Source organism: Gossypium hirsutum, chromosome D06 (assembly GCF_007990345.1).
Source record: "Gossypium hirsutum isolate 1008001.06 chromosome D06, Gossypium_hirsutum_v2.1, whole genome shotgun sequence".
Classification (NCBI taxonomy): domain Eukaryota; kingdom Viridiplantae; phylum Streptophyta; class Magnoliopsida; order Malvales; family Malvaceae; genus Gossypium; species Gossypium hirsutum.
In genome coordinates this window covers 4065174-4088848 of record NC_053442.1, presented here as the reverse complement: position 1 = coordinate 4088848, position 23675 = coordinate 4065174, and the positions used below count along the sequence as shown (strand labels likewise).

At 33.7% G+C, this 23675-nt stretch overlaps 2 protein-coding genes and 1 pseudogene across 2 annotated transcripts; 2 read left to right on the top strand and 1 right to left on the bottom strand.

Annotated features, from left to right (window-relative positions):
- Nucleotides 1-1099: 1099 nt before the first annotated feature.
- Nucleotides 1100-4382, top strand: LOC121218219 (serine/threonine-protein kinase PEPKR2). Its single transcript, XM_041095081.1, has 4 exons — nt 1100-1326; nt 1644-2510; nt 3084-3380; nt 3704-4382. The coding sequence occupies exons 2-4, from the start codon at nt 1760-1762 to the stop codon at nt 4063-4065; spliced, it is 1410 nt and encodes a 469-aa protein (XP_040951015.1). The 5' UTR covers nt 1100-1326; nt 1644-1759; the 3' UTR covers nt 4066-4382.
- A 777-nt stretch (nt 4383-5159) lies between these two features.
- LOC121218218 (bet1-like protein At4g14600) lies at nt 5160-7457 on the bottom strand. Its single transcript, XM_041095080.1, has 4 exons — nt 7228-7457; nt 6968-7091; nt 6260-6316; nt 5160-5485 (listed from the first exon to the last, which is right to left on the bottom strand). Exons 1-4 carry the CDS (start codon nt 7293-7295, stop codon nt 5324-5326), a joined length of 411 nt encoding a protein of 136 aa, XP_040951014.1. The 5' UTR covers nt 7296-7457; the 3' UTR covers nt 5160-5323.
- Nucleotides 7458-11207: 3750 nt separating this feature from the next.
- LOC121218217 (pyridoxine/pyridoxamine 5'-phosphate oxidase 1, chloroplastic-like) lies at nt 11208-16428 on the top strand (annotated as a pseudogene).
- The last annotated feature ends 7247 nt before the right edge of the window (nt 16429-23675 follow it).

Sequence of the window (23675 nt, the reverse complement as noted above, 5' to 3'; positions counted from 1 at the left end):
GGACGATTAGAACACTCTCAGATGTCAGGTATGTATCTGATTTACGAAAGAATCTCATCTCCTTGAGTATTTTAGACTTGAAAGGATGCAGAATCAACATCAAGTTGAGCGATATTAAAGTATCTCGTGGAGCTCTCATTTTGTTAAAAGGTAAAAGAACCGACAGTCTTTATATTCTGGAAGGTTCTATAGTGATCGGTGAAATCGGGCGTCCCTCATCCGTTACAGAGTCGAATTCAGCTCGTTTGGATCGGAGACAACTTGATCATAGGAGGGAAAAAGCTATGACCGTTTCATTAAAGAAAGGTTCTTCATTGGATGCAAGTTTTGAAAAGTTAGGGCATTATGTTTGTGAAAATCAGTCTCGGGTTAATTTTAATTCGACAGCGTACAAGTCGAAGGCTAGAAGTCTTCCAATTTTTAAGCACAGATTCGACTCAATTAATTTTTTGCATAGTTCAAGATAGGCTTGTGGCAAGCTTTGGCAAAGATTGCATTGTGGAAATATGAGTCAATGTGGAGATTTGTTGAGTATGACTCCTATTTTAGTCAAATTTGATAAATAAATTTTCAGTTAAACTCTGTTTATTTGTTCCAATCAAACTCTGATTAGTCTAGATTATTTTATTGTTATTTGACCTATGAATTTAGCTTATAAATAGACTTTTTTACAATCTTAGAAAATACACCTATTAAATATTAGAACTCATAATACATTTAGAGGATTTTGTGTTTACGTTTTGAGGGTTCTTTGTTTTCAGGTTTTCGGGGTTTAGTTTTTATCTCCATCTTTTGTACTATTCGTTCTTTTATCATTATAATAAAATTATTTTTACCCGTAATTTTTTTATCTTCTTTGGAGAGGTTTTTTTATGTTAAACTTTTGTGTTCAATTTATTAATTTATTCCACTATTTTTTTTTGCTTAATCGGGTTGATCTCAATATTTTTATTTTAATATCGTATATATTTCAAATATTTTAATTAACTTCAAACCATACGTTTTATTATTTATTGAATGTTATTTAAAAATAACATCTGTATTTTAAATCGGGTGATAAAATTTTTAGTATAAATAATATAATTTATTAAATGTGTGTGAATAAGATAAAAAAAAAATCACCCCGAAATCTCTTGGCCCGGAAATTTCTAGGTTTTCCGATTTGATCCTCCGATTTTCTCTCCCGGGGTTTTCCCAATTATAATACTTATATTTGGTTTCACTGATTCTTCTTCCCCTCTTACTTTCTTTCATTCTCTCTTTACCATTTTTCAACCGAGGTCTCCCTTCTATTGGAATCTGTGGCATTTTTCGCTTTGTTTAAAGGTTCGTTCTTCGCCTTTAATTTCTGGGTGTGTTTTTTGAGGGGCTTAATTGTTTTATGATTGGGTTGAATTTTTTTTGAATCATGGAAGAATAATAGGATTTTGATCTTGGGTTCTATCTGGTCCCAGGAGAATCCACTAAAAAAAGCAAATAGGATCAAATTTAGTATCTTGATTTTCATTTAAAAAAAAAAATTTTCCGTTTTAATTAAATATATTAGATTTTTAATTCCTTCGCTTAATTGGGTCTCACAAAATTTTTATGGATTACTGAATCAAATTTTTTTATAATTATTTCTTTTCGTTCTTGATTTACAGGAAAGCAGTAAAATTGGGTATTTCGTTGATTATCTTTAATTTGTTCTCTCCCTGAAACTTCAATGTACCGAAGATCTAGTTTTAGATAAGATTGTTTACATTGAATAATTGACTTGATGAGAAAGAAGAGGAAAGGAAGTGAAACCAATGTATCTCCGGAGGTAACCAACAATTTTGCACCCACTTGTGACTCTAGATCATCTAACATTAGGTCCCATTATTCCTTAGAAGATTATGCAAGGATCAAAAAAAGGTGCAAAGAAGATGTAGATGCTCATCCTATTGGTTCATGTAAAAGTAGACTAGCCGGTGTCGCGACCGCCCCACCTTGCGGTGCATCTTCTTTGGTTCCTCCGGGAAGAGGTCTTAAGAGGAAGATAGGGTGTATTGAGGTCATTACACGAACTGGTCGGAAGAAAAAGATTGAGGATGATTATGTTAAAGGCGACCCAATTGGACAGGGGAAATTCGGGTTGGTTTGGTTGTGTAGGTCTAAGACTAGTGGAGTAGAGTTTGCATGTAAAACCTTGCATAAGGGAGAAGAGACAGTTCATAGAGAAGTAGAGATAATGCAGCATTTATCTGGTCATCCGGGGGTTGTGACTTTGCAGGCAGTGTATGAGGAACCGGATTGCTTTCATCTTGTAATGGAATTGTGCTCTGGAGGTCGTTTGATTGACCAAATGGCAGAGGGTCAGTATTCCGAGCAACGTGCTGCTAATATTTTTAAGGATGTGATGTTAGTCATTAAGTATTGTCATGAGATGGGAGTTGTGCATAGAGATATAAAGCCTGAAAATATTCTCCTCACAACTTCAGGAAAGATAAAGCTGGCAGATTTTGGTCTTGCCATGAGAATCTCCAATGGTGAATATCTTCAACCTACTTCGAAAAATATTGCCTTTCCTTTTTATCAAACCTTTTAAATTGTCGCATTGGTTATTATCTCGTAACTCACTATCCAAATACTTGGAGACCTAGAGTTAAGTTTATATGGTCCCACTATTTATCAAATATGGGAACATCATAACTGAGATTGTCTTCGAATCCATTGCACACGTGCACGAAGGAGAGGTTGAATATATTCAACCTACTTTGAAGAATATTACCTTCCCTTTCTATCGAATCTTTTAAATTGTTGCTTTGTTTATTATCTTGCAACTCACTATCCAAATATTTGGAGACCTAGAGTTAAGTTTATATGGTCCCACTGTTTATCAAATATGGAAACATCATAACTTTGAGGTTGTCTTCAAATCCATTGCACGCATGCACGAAGGAAGAGGTAGAGACCAAATTAAATTGTTGCATGAGACGACAAGGAAAATTTTCTTCCTGTCTGGCCGTTACATATTACCCTTTCTATATCCAAATCTATTTATATTTTTCTCTAAGCTGTGGCTAATGCTTTTAAGTGACACAACTTACTATTTACTACAGGTCAGACTTTGTCTGGTTTGGCTGGAAGTCCGGCTTATGTTGCGCCTGAAGTACTGTTGGGAAATTATTCCGAGAAGGTTGATATATGGAGTGCTGGCGTGCTCTTACATGCACTTTTGGTCGGTGTTCTTCCATTTCAAGGAGATTCCTTGAAGGAAGTGTTTGAGGCCATCAAGAATGTAAAGCTGGATTTTCACTCGGGGAAGTGGGAGTCTGTATCTAAACCCGCACGGGATTTATTGGCAAGAATGCTGACGAGGGATGTTTCATCAAGAATAACGGCCGATGAAGTACTAAGTAATGCCCCCAACTTTCTCTTTCTAAAATACGTAGAATAATTAAATAATAAATGCATTTTACTATAAGTTTGTCAAACACCCTTGCATCCATCAATGAATCATGTCATTTTGCTAATTATATATTTAGGTCTTCGGCTATGAAATGTAGATGAATGTTATCATGTTATCTTCGTTTCTTTGGATTTATGTGGTCATTTTATATTCCCTTTTTTCCTGAACAATCTGTTATTAGTTAGAAATTTATATTAGGACTTGAATAGGGGTTGCTGACACTACAGTTCTTTGAAATAACTTAAATTTTATTGAATTGTGTAATGTCAGGGCATCCATGGATATTGTTCTATACCGAGCACTCATTAAAGACATTATACACTAAATCGAAGTCGAAGAATCCAGTAGAACCGTCGGTCCAAAAATTCAATTCTCCCAGATCTGAGTCAAGTGCAACGAGTATAGACAGTGGTTCTTGTAGTCAACGTCCACATCTAGTCTTATCGTCAAACAGTTCAAGCTGCAAGTCTGAGGAACTAGATGAAAACGGGGTGGTGGATGTGCTTGCAGTAGCAATTTCCCATGTGAGGATATCAGAACCAAAGAGGAGTCGACTTTGTAGTCCCCCTGGACCTATAGAGCAGCAGTGTTCATCTAATTTGACTGCTAACAACCTCTGTCGAGCCTTCTGATCCACAGCTGACACCGCTAACATACATGATTATCTCTCCATTGTATTTTGAGCTGGGGGATTTAGAGAGAATTAACTCACCCTGGTTGCAATTTTCAGTGGCCTAAAATGATGATTATGGATGGAAACATCAATCCTGGTGACAATGTTGTCATCTTTTTCTGGCTTCCAAGCAAATCGTGTTAACTAAATAATTGTACTAGCCTGATGAGCATTTGTCTATAGAATTGATGTAAATAGTTACTTTCAAAATCACTTCTCAGTTGTACAGGTACTTGGTAATGGAAATGAAAAAGGTTTCCTTCGTTAGTGACGTAAGCTATTTTTGTTATTGAAATGAAATGTTTTTTAAATTGAATTGGTGGTCAAATCGATCAGGTTATTATTTGATCGGTTAGATTAAAAAATTATTAAAAATTTAAAATCTCTGTCTGGATTGATACTTCGGTCAGTTTCTAATTCAGTTTTTGATCCGGTTTAATTAAAACAAAATTGTTAAAATGTGTGTTAGAAGTTTGATATCAGTAAAAAAACATGAAAATTTTTGTATTAAGAGTCAGGTTGTATTTAATTTTTTTCTCAAAAAATGAATAAATTAGTCATTATATATGTACAATAGTATAAAGTACATGCGGCATGCCTTGAATAACTAGTTATTCTATAAATTATATTAGTTTTTAACAATAAAAATAAATAAAATAAACTATCATATAAAAATTAATTTACCCATCGACTCAGTTGTAAGGCTAATATACGAGGATCACTCAAACTTTGGATTTAGTTGAAGCCTCTAAACCTAACATATGAGTATCAGACAAAAGCTTGGGGTTCTTAATGAATACAGATTAATTAAAAACAGCTGGGCATAATTTGATTTAAATTAACATTTTCAAGGCCATAAAAAAAAAAAGAAGAAGCAAAAACTTGGATGTTGAATCTTAATAAATAACAATATCTTTAAAATTTATGTTGAGATTTACAAGTTCAGTATAACAGAAGGCAAAAACATCCAAAACATTAAAAAATAGCAGCGTGGATTATACAAATCATGCATTAGAAACTAGGGATTTATAAACGCAAAACATCTCTTTAGGATGAAAGAAATAGCGTTCTTACCATAGCATTAAACCTAGAAACATTGATGTCTTTGTCAATTATACAGCTGATAAAGTCATGAACAAACAAAGTTATACACAACCAACTTTGCTGAATAAATTTTCGATCCCCGTTCAACAATGTATCCGGCAGTCTTGCGAACTTCATCTCCTGGATACTTTGGACCACATGTAGACAACAAAGAAGCAAAACAGTGCAAAAAGAACCACATGAACAATATGGTTTGACCCATGCTTGATTATACTCTTGTTCAGTTTCCTGATGTTGTTCTTCACCCCTGCTTGAGCTTTAATCATGGTCATTTGCTGTCATAAAGTGAGGTTATATGTTCAGGAAGCGGGAAACCAAAAAAGAAAGCCTTTTTTTCAAATATAAATCACAAAGCACTACGTTATGCCGTGCTATCTTTAGCTATCTTCAACCAACAATCATCGTTCAAGACAAGAAACTGATAGAAATTATTAGCAGGCATGATAAAAAGCAGAGAATCACTGCAGATAATAGTTTTCTTTTGCATTAAGGCTTAGCAACCATGAACTTGATTACTATCATAACTTCACTTCCTTGTCTACCATAAAATTCAAAGAGATGGAGAAAAATAATAACAGGATGAATCATAGAACAAGGGGGTGCATTATGTTCAATCATAATCAATATTTTCTTAAACAATACAGCATATGAACAGAGAGGATAAAGAAAAGGACATTTCCTACCATACAAATTCCAAAGGGAAAACTATTCCTTAATAACTCTAGTGACAGATGAAGATTTTATCACCATCTTTTTACACGATACACTTGATAAATACCATGTCAAGTGCAGATAAGCAATGATTATTATTTCCCTTTTTTTTCAGGTTATTTTCCATGACTACAATGGTTCAAAGAATTCAGAATTTTATTGCCCCTCCACTTCACTTTGATATTATAGTAAAACCACAAAAATGTGTTTGATAAACTAAGGTGGTCATTCCTTATTTGCAAGCAACAATACATCATCGCAATTTTTCATATGCAAGAAACTATAAAGAGAACAACTGTGAAGAAAGCGTAGATTTAGCAGTAATAATTAATAAATACCAGCTGATCTAAAAAGTCCTTCTGAAATTTTGCTTCTGATCCTATCTCTTGAGCAACCTGTAACAGATTTAAGATTAACACAACTCAGTCAGTTAAAGGTAGAGAATGAATATTTCATCAAAAAGAAAAGGGGGTGGAGAATGAATAGGAAGGAAAAGAACCCTTCCCCTCGCCCCCAAACCCAAAAGGGAGAAAAAAAAATCAGAAGCTAAACTTAGCTTCAAGTGTCAAGATACAAGTCGGTATGGACAAAAATACAAAATAACTCCAACAAGAAAAGGAAAAACATATTCAATGCCATTAGAAGATAAATTCTTATAAGCCTTGTTTATCTCACTTCAAACTGACCTTTGATATTCATAAACGTTGGTTTTAATTTTTAATTTTCAATTTTCTTTTCAAGAATGAATATGCCCAGAGAAACAATGACAACATCATCATGGCATCTTCTGAGAACTCAAAGCTATCCAAATGCATGACAATATTTTATCTAAGCAATAAATTAAACTCAAACTTTAGCTTGAATCCTTAAAAGCCAAACAAATGAAGGCAAAAAAACACACATCAAATTATCAGCAAAATCCTGTTGAACTTTATCAATTCAATTATATCATTTATGCAATTCTTCCAATATAAAAGGGAACATCAAATATATCATAAAACATGAATTTAGAAAATAAATCAACAAATAGGAGATAAAGGTCTTACGTTTCTCAATTGTTTAACTTGGCTACGGAGACCAGAGATCTCATCGTCCAAATCAGCATGCATCGGATCAATACGCAATTGTATCTCATCTGAGCTAGCCACCGGTCTCGTGCTTAAACCATCTCTATTTCAATATTAACAATAAAACAAAATTACCGCAAAAAAACGAATGAAGAAGGAAACCTAATAAATTAACTCTCTGGATTCTCTGAATTATAAATGAATCGAATCGAAAGAATTTCAAGAAGAGAAAATCAAACCTTGATCGGTAAGGAGCCGCACCGCCGTAGAAGGAACCGCCACCGGTTCGGTTTGAGGTCGACGCCATCGAAACGAACGACCGGAAAGTGAGCCAAAAACGTCTTAAAACAAGGCAACTGAGTCAAATCGGATTGAAAGAAGTACAAATCGACGCGAGAGCTCTCGCCCGATTTTGAAAGGTTTTATTTATAGTCTTTAATTTCCCCCAAACACCTTTTTATTTTTTGTTACGACGTTGTTGAGAGAACGATCTACCGTTGGTTTAACAATCGTGCGGCTCTAATTTTTTTAAATTTTAGGTAGATTTTGTAATTTGCCAAACTAGGGTCTAAGGAAAAATAAAATTAAAATTTCGTCCTCTTCATATTTCACAATTGTTCTTTTCCCCCTAAATTTTCAAATTATATATGGCAAACTAGGTAAGGTCATCCAATTATTAGTAAATTTTTAGTTAGATCACTTAAACTTAAAAACTTACAAAATAGTACTTGAGTTATCAAATTTGTTTTTTGAGTCAAATATTCGTTAAATCACTAACAGCACGATGATTAGGTCTTTAAATACATGACATGGAATTTTAAATATAAAATAAAATTACATGTAATTTCCACGTCAGTTATTTGAAATAAAATAGAATGAAAATAATTCTTAAAATATTTACAAAAATTAATCTTACAAATCAAAATGTTAATCTAAAGTAAAACTTCATGCTGAAGGTTTAACATCTTGTACTTTTAAAAAGATAAAATATAAGTTTTTATTAAATAGTTAAAAATATTTAATAATGTGCAAAATGAAAAAATAAACTTAAAATTTTTTTAAATAGTAAAACTCGATTCAATTTGAAAAAATCGAAGAAAATTTAAATTTTGAATTATTTGGTTTTTATTTTTTAAGTCAATTCGAGTTATTTATTCAAATAAGTTCGAGTCGAGTTAAATTTTACAATTTGAATAACTCGAATAATTCAAATAACATATTGGTATAAATAGCCCTTTGGCCTCTGTCAATTTTAAAAACGAGCAAATTGGTCTATCTCTCAATAAAAATTACAAAAAGAAAATCAAAATAATTTTTTAAATTCAATTTTTTATAAAAATTATATTTTAAAAAAATTTAAAAATTTTTAATAAGATTCTAAAGAATATATATAGAAAGTTAAATTTTTTAAAAATTTCTAAAATAATAGTTTGGAGAATAAATTAATTAATGATTTAAGTTTATAATAGTTTTAAATTTTTTAAAATAATAGTGTTTTTTTTTTCTTATTTTGCTTTGAAAAATTTTCAAATATATATGGTTTGAAGTTTATATGCTCTAATATGGAATTAATTATACTATAACAATATTTTAATTTGACATGTTTATTTTTTTAACTTAACTTGAACAATTTCATTTGATTCTCGACGAGAGTTTCATTTCAAGTAACTTGATTCGAAAAAAATTCAAATTAAGTTGGGATGATAAAATATGACTCGCTAACTCGATTAATTCAATATTTTTTCACTCAATTTGACTCAACTCAATCAAGCACTTACCCCTATTAAAAAAACAGGACAGCCAAATAGCAAATCGCTAAATTTGGGCACTTGTCCAATCAACCCAAACAAAAAGCAAAAGCTTATAAATATCTATGGAACTCACTTATACTAGTTTAGCAATACTTTTTAAAAATATTTTTAGATCAAAAAGCACTTTTGAATATAAACTAAAATTTTAACCTATGAACTCTGCTATTGTGGAATTTATTTTAATCAAATATCCTGACTAAGCTCTTCCTAATTATATATCATTACGAAAGTCACTTAATAAGTGTTTATCCAATGACCTTGTCATAAGTGTGTTATTCTCATAAGATATCCTTAATTTCTTTGGGATAAATTTGTTCTCCTAATATGATATTGTTTCATCTTACGATAACCATTACAACTTTGTTCATGAAAAGTCAATTACTATCAAATAGTAATCAAGTCATTTATCACAATGACAAACGACACATGGTTACATTTACTTTTCATCTATCATATAATGTCGATGAGAGGATACCATTTACCCTTTAGCTGGGCTATGAATTCCACTATTGTGAAATGATACTACATACTGCAAAGTCGTATACGCAATGCACCAATTTTCGGTCCCTTATTTATTTGAACTCATGCTTTTAATTACATCAAAATATATAAGTTGCACATACATAATACATCATCCACTCATGATTAAAGTATGACACACTATGAACATTACAAATAAATAGATTCATAAATGGATCTAGGACCTATTCTACTAGGGTCATATCCGATGTACTACCAGTCTAATTAGCCACATCTATGTATTTATCTCTTAGGAGTCATCCGCTCTGATGCTCAAGACAAAGTATCTCTCAAATTGGGCTTAATAAACGGCATATCTGTCTTTCAATCAATTTTTCTCATTTTCGATTAAACTAAGGGCATGATTAGGTTATCTACTAATACAAGTTGTCTTTCCATATTACAATTCAACCACATAATACCAACCAATATTAGTTAAACATTAGATAACCGATAAACTAATATTTGCTTACATTTTGCTTTGCGTGCCAAAACCTTTGAGGATTATGTATAAGAAATATTAATGTAATCAATAGATATTTTTATTAAACCAAATTATTTGAAAAATATAAGTGTACAAAGATAAATATACTATACTTAGGGAATTAACTCTAACACATATATGATACGGACTACAAAGTATTAATTCATTTATATTCAACTATATTACGACATAAACATAATGTGGGTGAAAAATAAAATTATGTAACAAATATATTTATAAAAATTTGATATAAAAACAAGCGAGGTTTTGGTTGAAATGGCAAAGGTGAAGATATGAAAACAACAATTTTTTAAGTTCAAATCCTATTCTATAGCAAAAAATTAAAAAAATTCAAATTCTATTATGTGTGTGCATTTTTTTTATTTCTATATTAAATATATAAAAAGAAAAAAAATGCTTTAAAAAATAAATACAATTTACTTTATAAAAACAATGAAAATTTAGTCATTACTTAATTGAGTTAGTGCATGGTTGACTCATAACACCAATTCAATTAAGAAACAATATTGAAATAAATGATTTCAAAAATACTGATTTAATTTTTAAACATAATATTTTTTAAACATTACAATTATTTAAATGTATTCTAAAGAATGGTAAACTATACCATTGGTTACTAAATTATAGGAAAGTTTTTGTTTTGGTCACTTAACTATTTTTTTTTTCAATTTGGTCATTGGAACTTTTGAATAGTTTAGTGACTTAAATGAAAACTTTTGAATGGTTCAATGACCAAATTGTAACTTTTTTTTAGTTAAATGACCAAAACTAAAACTTGCCCATACTTTAGTGACTAATGATGTAGTTTACCATTTGAAGAAATGTTTTAATATATTTTAGTCATGCAAACTAGTTTTTATAAATGGTTAATATATTATTTGATATTTGAGTTTGGCTTCAATATTTGATTTGATATATAGGTTTTTTTCTCTCTTCCAATTTGGTACTTGAATTTGGCTTCAGTATTCAAATTGGCATGTGAATTTTTTCAATTGGATAGTTTTAAATTTTTTTTGTCTCGATTTAGTACCTAAATTTGGTTTTAATGTTCAATTTGACACTTACTTTTTTGTCCCAATTAGGTACCTATTAGAGCACGCATGTGAAATATATTCATTGGGCCACATGATAACATTTGGTCTGGGTACCAAATTAAACTTTAAAGCCAAATTCAGATATCAAATTGTAAAAAAAATAAAAATTCCAAGTACCAAATTGAATATTGAAGCCAAACTAAGGTATCAAATTGAAAAAAAAACTCAGGTACCGAATTCAACATTAAAACCAAATATAGGTACTAGATTGTATATTAGCCCATATATAATCATGTTCATTTGCAGATTAAAACTAGTAAAACAGTAACTCTCAATCCATTTACAAAAGCCAAATCATATGCCTATTTCCCTCGCTTCTTCTCTATAGAAACTGTCATAGTCTCTCTCTCTAAATCCTTCTTACTACCACTTTAACCAAGTGAAGCAAAGATTCTTTTAATTATCTGGGTTTTTTGGGGGGTAAAATTTCGAGCCCTGCAACCCGACCGTTTTATTTGAAATCCGGTGAAGTGAGTGGACCATCGAATGGAGTCATCGGTGCAAAATCCGGCTTCTATTCGTACCTAACACAGCGAGAAGCTGCTGAGGTTGATGAGACTCTTATGGGGCCTCTTGGCTTTAGCGTGGATCAGTTAATGGTTCGTTAACATTTTTAAAACTCAATTCGTTTTTCCTGTTCTTTTTTGTTTTAAAGCTTGAATGGTTTCAGTTTATGTGAATTTTCAGGAATTGGCTGGTTTAAGCGTAGCTACATCGATTGCTGAGGTAATGGCTATTACCTTTCGTTTTTCATTTTGTTTGTTGAATTTTAAAATTTTTTTCTATTTGCCATATACTAATGTAAACACGCAGAATTTCGATGCGTCTAAGTTTATCTAAGATTGCATTAGAAGTTTGCAATAAAGGGTTCTACTTCTTTTTTGTTTATATTAAGTTGGTTGCTCTACCTTGTCTTGCTATTTGCTACCGTCAGTGTCCACTAACTACTACTGTCAAGTATATATTGTTTTGTTGACAATTCTATTGGAGATCATATAAGATGATACATAGTTTCTTGGTGTGCAAATGGAGCTTTTCTTGTTACAGGTTTATCAACCGAGTGAGTATAATTGTGTTCTTGCTATTTGTGGTCCGGGAACAATGGAGGTGACGGGCTGGTTGCTGCTCGTCATTTGTATCACTTTGGGTATAAGCCCTTTGTGTGTTATCCTAAGCGAACCACCCCTTTATTCTGGCCTTGTTGCTCAGGTATGGCACAAGGGATGTTGTAATAATCTAAACTGTATGGTTACGTAAATCTGCTTGTTTTGCAGCTGGAATCTCTGTCAGTCTCTTTTCTGTCGGAGGATGAGCTGCCTGCGGACTTGTCAGAGGACTTTGACATTCTAGTAGATGCTATGTTTGGCTTTTCATTTCGTGGTAAATACTTAATACTCCTTTTTTTTTCAATCCTTTCAACTTCTAGTTTATGTTTTTACTCATGTTGCTGCAATAATATTGTGATTACCATCTCTTTATAAGCAAATAAAATGATGCTGCTATGATTCTCTTATTCTTCGTCAGTATTGTCTTCTTATAGTTCAAATTTTTTTTGTTTTTTTTTATCACTGCTACAAGGACTCTTTTCTTTTTCTTTATGCTAAAGTGTTTTGTACATATTTCAAAATTTTTAATAAGCAAACTTATGCAATATTCCATACCTATGTGCGCTCTGGTATTATTGCTTATTTTCACTGGTCTGATTAGATCGCTTCATTAAATCACTTATTGCTCGGTTGGGTTTAGCGACCCATTTTCATACATTGGAATATAAGCTTAACCAACATGAACCTGCTTTATATTTGACGCGTTTAAGTGCTTGAAGTTTGAAAATGTATTCCTCTGAATAAAGGAGTTTAGTTAATGCAACATTATGGGTGCTAATCCTTTTCATCAACCTCTGCCATTTTTCTTTTGGTTTAAACCAGTAACAACCTTATGGGGCTTGGGATGGTAGCTGTTAGCTGCTTCTTTTGGAGTTTATTTGCTTATTTTAGTACTTATTTATGCTTTGGATGTTTATTGGTTGACCTTTTCTCGTTTTGTTTTACCATCTTCCTGTCTGCTGCAGCTCATCAGCAATGGCATTGCTAAAAGAGGTGGATAAAGATGGTTTTGTCTGGTTAGTGTTCCGTTACTATCATGGAACTGTGTGCTTTCAACAGCAGTTTTCTGTAGTTTTTATTTACATATATGTTTTTTGGTGATATTTTTATGTTTTTACTTTAAGCAGGTATACCAATTATGAAAGTCGAAAGGCCTGTGAGTTATCTGAAAATCCTCATGCATCACTTCTTTTCTACTGGGATGGGCTTCACCAGCAGGTAGGACATTGGATTTTGGCTTGTGATTATTCATTATGAACATTGAACGACTTTTGTTGATGTGAAAATTATCTTTTGAAGAAAGTAAAGATGATTCTTCTAAAAAAACATGGCTCATATTTGAATATATGAGTAACTTCTGCATGCTAGGATTGAAATTATTGAAGTTTACCTATTTCAGATACCGATTATCTATCATTTCCTTTTCTACACTTGATTTTTTTTGTGGGAAACATGTCATGGTGGACTTTAGGATTTAGTGCGGTTCATGCCAACTGTTGAAATCCCTTATGTATGTTTGTACTTTATTTTTAATATGAAACTTCTTTTTTGTAAATATATGTTGTGGACACTGCAGCATTTTTAGTAGAAGTTGATTTTGGCATGTCTTAAACTCTTAGAAAAACAGGAATTGTTTTTTGTAGGACTTCATTTAGTTTGATATGACATTACTTAATTACTGTAATAGTTATCTCTATTTGAAGAGATGATGAACAGATCAAAGGCAAACAAACTTTACCAAACTCTAAAAGAGATCTAGGTTTCTCTAATGAGTCCTAAGGTTTCAGACTACGCTGGAGGAGGCACGGTGCTACTGCTGTCGGGTGGGTGGTTTTGCCATTCAAAGGAGCTGCTCCCAGCTCATGAAATTAGACTTCCCTATTTTTGACGGGTCAGAAGACCGCTTGTGGACAATGTGAGTTTGGCAGCCTTCAACGTGCTGGGTGAAGTGTAACTTTGGTATTTTCAACTTAATCTAAAGGGCGTGTGATGAATTGGTTAGAATTCCAAGATTTTTGCTCACTTTGTTTTGATCCTTCCGTAAGCAGCAACCCCTTAGGAGATTTGGTCAACCTGAAACAAATGAGTTCAGTGCTAAGGCAAGCATGTCAGACTGAAACAAATGGGTTCAATCGAAAATACCAATGGTAGTTCCAGGAATGATTGGCAAGGGCAAGAATGTCAGAGCAGATATGCACATTAGTTTGTTCACTGCTGGGTTAACCGATTGTGTTTGACTTGATGTCGAGCTCCATAGCCCTCCTGATTTGGTTCATTCTAATTCTCTAAATTCATCTGCCTTTTTTGTAAAAAATTCATCAAGGGTAGAAATGGCTGAGAGAAGGGCAAGGGGTGAGGTTATAGTTGTGATGAATCAATATCGTTAGGCATCAATGTGAGAAGCTCTTTTGGCTGGAATTAGCGCATTAAAATACTTCAAAACCAGAAACTGAAGTGAGACTGAACTGGGCTTGATTTATATCATCAAGTCTATCCTGACTTTGAGCTTGAGAAGCTTTTTCTCCAGAAGCTGAGTATTGTTGTGGACAAAGCAGCATATCGAGTAGAAGTTTTTGGTATGTGGCAGGACTCTTAGAATTATAGTTGTTTTTTAGGACTTCATTTAGTTTGATACGACTTTCCTTAACTATTGTAATAAGCTATCTCTATTTAAAGAGACAATGAATAAAACAAAGCCAAGCAGAATTTTTACTGCTAAAAGAGATTTAGGCCTCTCTAATGACTTCTAAGGTTTCAAGCTCCCTTTGATGCGTCTGAATTCTTAATCAAAATAGGTCATTCTGGAAATCGAAATAAAGGGAAGGAAATTGATCTCTACTTTCCTGTCAATCGTTTTGGGACACAATCCTATTCGCATATTCTTAACACTATGGATGTATTATCCACATTTGCAACCAGCTGCCTTTTGCTATTGACCATTTTTAGTTCTAAAGTAGGAGTATAAACAAATGCAAAGTGGGACTAAAACAAGGGAGTAAGCTTTTCTTGCTGAGTTGTATTAGTCTATTGCTAACATTGAATTCTCGCTACTGCTTTGGGTTGTCATAGTTGACATGGAGAGGATGCTGATTTTAGATAAAATGTTTCTGTCCTTGTGCACGGAGACCTTCCTATGTCTGCCAATATGTGTATGTGTCAATGTGTGTCCGTAAGAGAAAGAGTCCGAATGATGGATGGCGAGATGGATGATAGCAGCTTGGTACTTATGCATAGGTGTCTTCCTGAGGGAGTAAATTTAATGAGCAATCTGAAATCCTGCTGGTACTCGGGTGCGTCTTGTAATTTTGTATGTTATCCATAAGCCTACTAATAACTGCTTTAATGAATAAAGAAATGTTGCAGATGTATGTTGAAATTTGTGTTGGACCATTAGGCATATATCTTGAATTATTCTATTAATTGAAGTTTGCTGTAATGTGGAACAGAATCTGACTAAATAGTGCAAACTTATAATTTGTTCATTGGTTTCCATTATGAATATCTAAGGGCTATAATGAACTGTGATTTCCAGGTAAGAGTGGAAGGATTGGTGCAGAACATTCCCGACGAGGAATCAGAGCAATACTTCCACAGTCGTCCTCGAGGAAGTCAAATTGGAGCTATAGTTAGCTAGCAGGTTTGTGACTTTATATTCTATTAAAATGTTCTGGAAACATGAATAATAGGTCTAAATCTTTTCTTCCCTTGTTAATGTCCATTAGAAGTAAAAATGATAGGTTTGAGAAAAGTAAAGATCAATTTCTTGCTTCAGAGTACTATAGTTCCTGGACGGCTTGTACTGCACCAACAATACAAAGATCTAGAAGAAAAACAATCTGATGGGTAAGTTGACTCGTTTTTAATGTTTGACCCAGATAATTTTGTTTGTGTCAACATTTTCTGTACTCTGTGCTGCATTTAGCTATTTTTTGTTGGCTTAATATCCATTTATCTATTTTCTTCAATCAGGTTCTAGTGTTACGGGCCGCAATTCAAAACCCGTGACCATCATACCAAATGCATCCGATGGAGGTTTATCGTGTAGGTGGAGATCATTTGGCCTGCAAGAACTGACCTGATTCGGTAACCTGTTGGAGAAGCCTGTCAGATTAAAGCCTGGTTGGCCTGATAATGAAGATATGGCAATTTAGGCTATTTTAGTAACTAATCTTAGAAGATTGATAGAATCATATCTTCTAAAGATTAGATTAGATTTGATATGATATATTTTGTAAATCCCTAAAATCAAGGAATATAGTTAATCTCGTCCGTCGATGTAAATGTATCTTCACCGTCGGTTTTTGGGGAACTCAACTATAAATAGAGAGCCTCCCATCATTTGTACTCACTCCATTTATTGTTTCATTATTCTTTGTGAATAAGAGAATATAGAGAGCATTTATTCAAACATCTTGTGTGCGTTTTTTCTATTGTTCTTCTGTTGCTTCTTTTGGCATAAGTTTGCTTCCGCTATACAAATTGGTGCATTTGAAGAGTTCTTAATGAATCCTAACCTGAGTAAAGGCTGGCTTAGGCAAGTTTGGACGAATGGGTAGCTTAAAGTCGCACGGATCGCGAGACGAAATATTTAGTCCCGTGACAAATGGTATCCGAGTTATTGGTTCTGAGGCACTGTTGGGATATCGAAAGAAGTTGTCAGTCAGAGTGAGCCAATGGAGACCTGTGGAAGGGCCAGAAAAGTAAGTCAGTAAAGGGATTTATTGTCAGCTTTGGAGGGTCGAGTCGTCACTCTCGAGGAGTCCATAGAGGACGTCAAGGAAAGGATCGACAAAGTCGATGAAAGATTCACTAATGGGTTGCAATCCACGAAGGAGTAGCTTAAGGAATATGTGTGGAATATTATCAGTTCCACGGAAAATAAACTGGCTGGGAAGAATGATTCTCTTGAGGCTATGATGACAGCTTTGAAGGAAGAGATCAATGAGCTTAAGGGGGCAAGATTTTCAAGGTTGCCGTGGGTGATGGAATGTTGGCTTCGAAGCCGAAACAGCACGCAATGGATGTGCCCAAACCAAAAGCATTTAAAGGGGCAATGTTCGCAAGTGAAGTGGACAACTTTCTTTGAACAATGGAGCAATACTTCCATGGGATGAACATCGAGGATTATACCACAAAGGTAAATATTATTGCTATGTATTTTACTAATGTTGCTTTGTTATGGTGGCGACGTAGGTCTACTGATGTGAGACATGGTGGGGCTGAGATTGGGACTTGGGAGGAGTTTCAAAAGGAGTTCAAAGCACAGTTTTACCCTGAGTATGCTGAGGATGAAACTCGAGCAAAGTTGCGGCGGCTTACGCAACGAGGCATGGTTAGGGAGTATGTGCGGGAGTTCAGTAAACTCATGCTCTAGATTTTTGATTTGAACGAGAATGAAACATTTTTCTCTTTTACGGATAGGTTGAAACCATGGGCGAAGCAAGAATTGCAACGTCAAGGAATTCAGGAACTTACCAATGCCATGATGGTAGTGGAGTCCTTAGTGGAACTTGTTCCGAGAAGAGACAGGTTTGAATCTTCCAAGCCCAACAAGAAGGGCAATGGTGGGTACCATGAGGAAGATGAAGAGGGACATAGCGATTATAGCAATGGTAGTAGTAGCGACGGTGGTAATAGGAAACCACAAAATGAGAAGTGGAGACCTAACAGCCCGAAAGAGAAGAGAGTAAAGTTGAAATGTTACCTTTGTAAGGGACCGCATATGAAGAAGGACTGCCCAAAGGTATCTTCAGTTTCAGCTATTAAGAGACATGATGAGCCGGAAAAGGTAAAGCCTATTGAGAAAAAGATATCGAGGGTCAATTTTATGGTGCTCATTCCTAGAAAAGGAATTGTGGAGAAGAGTTGATGTTTGTAGACATCAACATTGCAGGTCAAAAGAGGAGTGCTCTTGTTGATACGGGAGCATTAGACTTATTCATATTGAAGGAGGCTGTAGGGAAACTTGGTATCTCGATTAAGAAATCGAATAGGAAGATCAAGACAGTAAATTTCGAGGAGGCCCCAACTGTGGGAGTAATTCATAATGTGGAGCTACAAATCAGCGAATGGAAGGGTAAGGAAGAATTCGAGGTAATCCAATTAGATGATTACGATTATGTTCTTGGATTAAACTTCCTTAACAGGATTCAGACATCTCTATATCCATGGGTCGATCAAATTCATATTGTTACCAGTCTGTTATAAAAAATTGTTGTGTCGGTGCATCGAGATGTAAAGGTTGGGACAAAGGTGTTGTCGTCAATCCAACTAGTCGAGGATGTTTCGTATGGGAGTAACATTGACTCGATAGAACGGAATGCTACAAAAGCCTTTTTGGAAGTGTTAGTGGCGCAAAAGATCGATATAAAGCCTGCAGATTTGACTGTGGAGCCGACACCTTTGGGAAAAGTGGGTTGTGCATCGAGTTTCAAGGAAAAATGAGCGATGCAGAAACAGTCGAGACGAGTAAATGCTGTGAGTAAGGTATATTGTGAACACTTTGATAGTGTTTTGAATTCTGACTTGTTGGCTTGGCAATGTCGCTTTCAAAGTTCATAAGCAAGGAGGCTGAGAGACTGTGGGCAATACAAAGCCAAGGTGTGAGAATGAAAGCGATTCAAAAAGGAACAAGTTAAAATTGGGGCAAGTTAGAACGGAGACTTCTTGCAAACGAGATGTACCAACGAGTGTAACGGTTCAAGTTAAGAGGCGACGGAAGCCGAGGCAAAGGTTCCGAAAGAGGGGACAACTTGAGTGCAAGACAAGTCGGGAGGAAACCAAGGGAACGAGAGAGTTTCAAGGTGAATCAAGTCAGTGCCATTCGAAAGTCGCAACAAGGGCGTTGCGAGAATAGGTGGGGGAGAATGTCACGAGCCAAAGTGCAAAACCCGTGACTGTGGCACAAGATGCACCCCATAGAGGTCTATCAATTAGATAGGGAACATTTAGCCCACGAGAAGTGGCCCGATTTAAAAAACTATTGGAGAAGCTTGTCAGATTGAAGCCTGGTTGGCTCGATAACAAAGATATGGCAACTTAGGTTATTTTTAGTAAGTAGGAAAATCATATCTTATAGATTTGATGTGATATGATGTAATCTTGTAAATCCCCAAAATTAAGGGATAGACTAATTTTATCCGTCGATGTAATTTAATCTTGACCGTTGATTTTGGAGGAGCTCAACTATAAATAGAGAACCTCCCCTCACTTGTAAATCATTCCATTGTATATGGATTCTTAAGAGTAATAGAATTCTGAGAGCATTTACTCAAACACCTGTATGCGTTCTTTTCTGTGGCTTTCTATTGTTCTTTGTAGCTTTTTTTGGCATAAGTTTACTTCCGCTATACAAATTGGTACCTTGGAGGACTTTTAAAGGAATCATCACTTAAGTAAAGGCTAACTTAGGCAAGTTTGGACGAACGGATCGCCTAAGGCCGCACAGATCGCAAGACGAAAGATCTATCCCTATGACACTAGAATCTGCATCTAACGTGGTCATCAGGTCATCATCATAAATGACTAGCTATATCAAAAGCTTGAGACTCAAATACGACAGTAATCAGAACAAAAAATCCTCATGTTTTTCCTTGTTGTAGGAGTTTGATTCCAAAGCCTAAACACTGGGGAGGATACAGACTTCGACCTGAGCGTTTTAAGTTTTGGCAAGGACAGCCATCTCGTTTGCACAACAGGTTGCTTACTATAATAACTAGGCTGTAGAATATGAATGAAAGAGGATTTTGTCCAAAATCTATCCCAAGTTCAAACCCACATATATAAAGGTTTGAGCTTGGATAATATGAACCCTTTTTAAGGATCTATATTTGGATAAATGCTATTTCCATGTCGGCTGATAATTGAGTCAACTCCATGTTAGCTTAAGCTGACAATGCTTTCCTTTCAATATTTTTCAAGAAGTTAAATCACCTTGGGCAGTACTTCATGCAAGGTCAAGCCACCCAAAGCTCTTCCCTACCCAATTTGTTTTATTTAAAAGAAGAAGAAGAAGAAACCATCCCACTTCTCAGAAAATGCAGATTTTGTACATTAAAAAGTGGATTTTCACTAGAGTTACATTTCACTTCACAATATCTTCCTTCCTGATAGATGCCTGGTTTACCTTGGAGATAGAGGACATGATTCCACGACCAGGAGCAGAATTTAAAATTGTGGTTAAAGTTCAAATGAAAGCTAGTCCAATTGGTGATGTGTGAACTATTTTGGAGGTTGGAATATTCCCCTGAAAAAATCAATGAAAAATAAGTTTGGAGATTCGTTTGGCCCTGAGTAGTATATTCTGCTTCAATTTCTGCACAAACCATGAAAGGATGTACTTCATTGCTGGCATTCGCAGGGACTAGATTTTAAACCATAAAAATTTAACAGCATCAAGTTATAAATACAGAAATGTTAATCTGGAGTTTGGTTGGGGGTTAAAAAGACGCAAGTGCATGGCATGAACAAGATTTCTTACATGGAATCTCGACTGAGGCACATACATATTTCAGAAGATGTGAAAAGAAAAAACAAGAAGAAAAAGATGGCAAATTTCCCTTACATTTACTACTGTTCTTACCTATATTGCTTTACTCATTGTATGAAAGCTTAATTTGCTTGCAAATAAATGTGTTACACTGTTATTTTAGCCCCTATTAGTGCCATTCATTTCATTGCCCTTGCTAAATTGCATTTTTTGTAAAAAAAAACTTTCCCTTGTCTTCATAATTTGTTTAGCATATTTACAAGTAGGCCATCAATATCATTCTATGAATATATCATCTCATAGTTTATCGGTAAAAGTACCATGGAAGCTCTTGTATTAAGTGTTAAATTATATTTTGTTTCTATTTAAAAATAGATAAATTAGTTCTTATACATTTGATTAAAGAGCAAATTGGTCCTTTCGTTAAAAATTTTATTTATTTCTATAGTTAAAAATTAGTCGTTGTACGTCATAATAAGTTACATGTGGCATGCCACATGTAATTATATGATTATCCTATCACCTATGTCAATTTTTAATAGTAAAAATAGTTAAAATTTTCAACAGAAAATACCAGTTTGCTATTTTATCTAATGTATAAGGATTAATTTGTCATTTTTTGAGTAAATGGAGTAAAATTTAGTCTGACTCCTAATATAGAGACTTTTATGATATTTTTACCGCAATGCATCCTATCTATAATGTCTTAAGAAATAAAGTCATGCTGGGGAGCACTATATAATAAATATTTTTTTGCTTTACCCCTCTTAACCATTGCATTGGACAAGAGGTTCTCTTAATTTTCATGTGCATGACATCATATATTTTCTAGATGCTTATTTGTAAAACATTTGACCAGGAACCATGTTCACTGGCTATGGGGGTTCAACACAACCACTCTTTTACTGGCTTTTTGGAGCAGGTAGCGTGCAACGGACAAATAGGACCCGAAATGGCTCAATGCTCTAAACACCACCATAAGTTTTTGGCGACGGTTATGATGGTAAGTCACTTTATTAGTGGATATTTCCTTTCTTAAATTCCAATTTTCATGATTAGGACTTCAAAGTGTTTACCGTTGATAACCATCAAAAGGAATACCCTTTGTTTTGTAATCATGGTGGTTTGACACTGCCCCTCAATTGGAGCGTCTCTTATTTGTCCATAACAAAGTCTGCGTCATTGGATTGTGGTCAATTTCTATAGAAGGTTCTTATACTATGCATTTTTTGTAGATTTAGCCCTTCTAATGTAATCCCGTTATTTTTAGTCTTTACTTTTAGAAGCAAGTATTTTCAGTCTGGAGACCAGCTTTTTCATTTAACGAGGGTTATTCTCTTTTAAACATGTGATGAGTACATAGCTTGGCATTTTTTAGTACAGGTGGACAACCTTTTTTTTTTCACATTTAAAAATGAAATGACAAGAAGTAGGGAAAATATTTATAGACATATTAAAACTTAGTTTTACGAGTCAATTTGACACCAATTTATCTTTTTATAGATAAAGTAAGATATATTAATATGTTATTTTTGTATTTTTATACTTTTATTTAAGGTTTAGAAAAACTCAATCATAATGAGATTTAAATCCGTTATACAATAAATTCAAAATATTTAATTTCACCATTTCAACTAAAATTTTATTTATTTTTCTATATAAACTTTTAATAAATATGTTTAATATGTTTATTATTAACTTATCTCACCTTCATCTCACCTTCATCGTTGTGTGTCATACTCTAGTAATACTGATTAAACTGTATACAATATCTGTTATAATCACCATATTTTAAAAAAAAATAAATCATGTTAAATTATTTCATGGCCTAACAAAAAGAAGTCGTCTCAAGACTGAAAAAACATATTTTAATAAATTATACACAATTTGACCTGAGTTTTCTTTGAGATTATATTTTGGTATGCTTAGGGGGAGGAAAAAGGAATGGAAAAGAAAAAGGGTTAGGCAGACTTTATAGGGACTAAATCCCATCTTTACTTTATTTCAACAAAAATTGGTCTGATGTGTAAGCTTTGTCCAAAAGCTTGGAGATTTCTTCATGGATGGTTCTTGATTTATTAAATTCTTTGTTGTTAAGTTGAAGGAGGGCAATGCCAATTCTGACCAAATGGGGCTCCACCATGAAAAAACTTAAAATAAGTAAGGGTCTGAGATTCCTTTTTCAAGGTTCTTTTGACCAGCTTCAGATGATATCTGACACTACTTTTGTTGAAAGGCCAAATTGATGGCAAGGGGTGAGAGACTACCCCACTTTCTTTTTTATTTGAAAGGTTAAGTGTTCATTTCTTTTCTCAGATTAGTGACATGTTTCAAGTCTCTCTCAGCTTTTAGTGAAATTAAAAAGAAAAAGGGGCCCCTTGTTCTATCTCTCACTCACATCAGCCATAGGCCCTATTTACCCTCTTTTGGAGGTGAGAAGTGAAGTTGGTGAGTTCATGAATTTGTGTTTGAATTTCATAGATTTTGGTGGGTAAAACGTAATAATGAGATTATTGTATCATATCAAAAACTAAATTAGTCTTTCTGTTAAAAATTTTATTCATTTCTACTGTTAAAAATTAGTTTTTATAAATCAGCATGAGGTATACGTTGCACGTCACATGTCACTATTTGATATCAATATGTGCAGGTTTTTAACAGTACAAGAATAAATGCATTTACTTTTTAATTTAATGTATAGTGATTAGTTTCCCATTTTTAATAAAGATTGTAAAATGTTATCCAACTCCCGGTACAGAAGTCTCAATGTTATTTTTATCTATTTTGATGTTTTAAGAAAATCTTTAAAAAAATTCTTTGAGAGTTAGATTAAACTTAGGGTGAAAAGTAAATTAGTCCTTTTATTATAAATTGAGTAATTTCATCCTTGTATTTAAGTAAAATTAACATGACATATTTTAAAATGATTTAGAAAAAAAAAATATCCCAAAACTCAACATCTTCTCAAACATTTATGAAGATTAAATTGTTTATTTTTATTTCTTTGATTTAAAACATGATAAATCAAAATTTAAACATTCAACCTTGCTGTCGTATACAATTTTTTTATTTACTTTACAATTAAAGGTTGAATAATTAAATTGTTGATTTTTTATGAGTGATTGATAGTTTATAGATCGTTTTTGAAAAAAAAAACTTTAAGG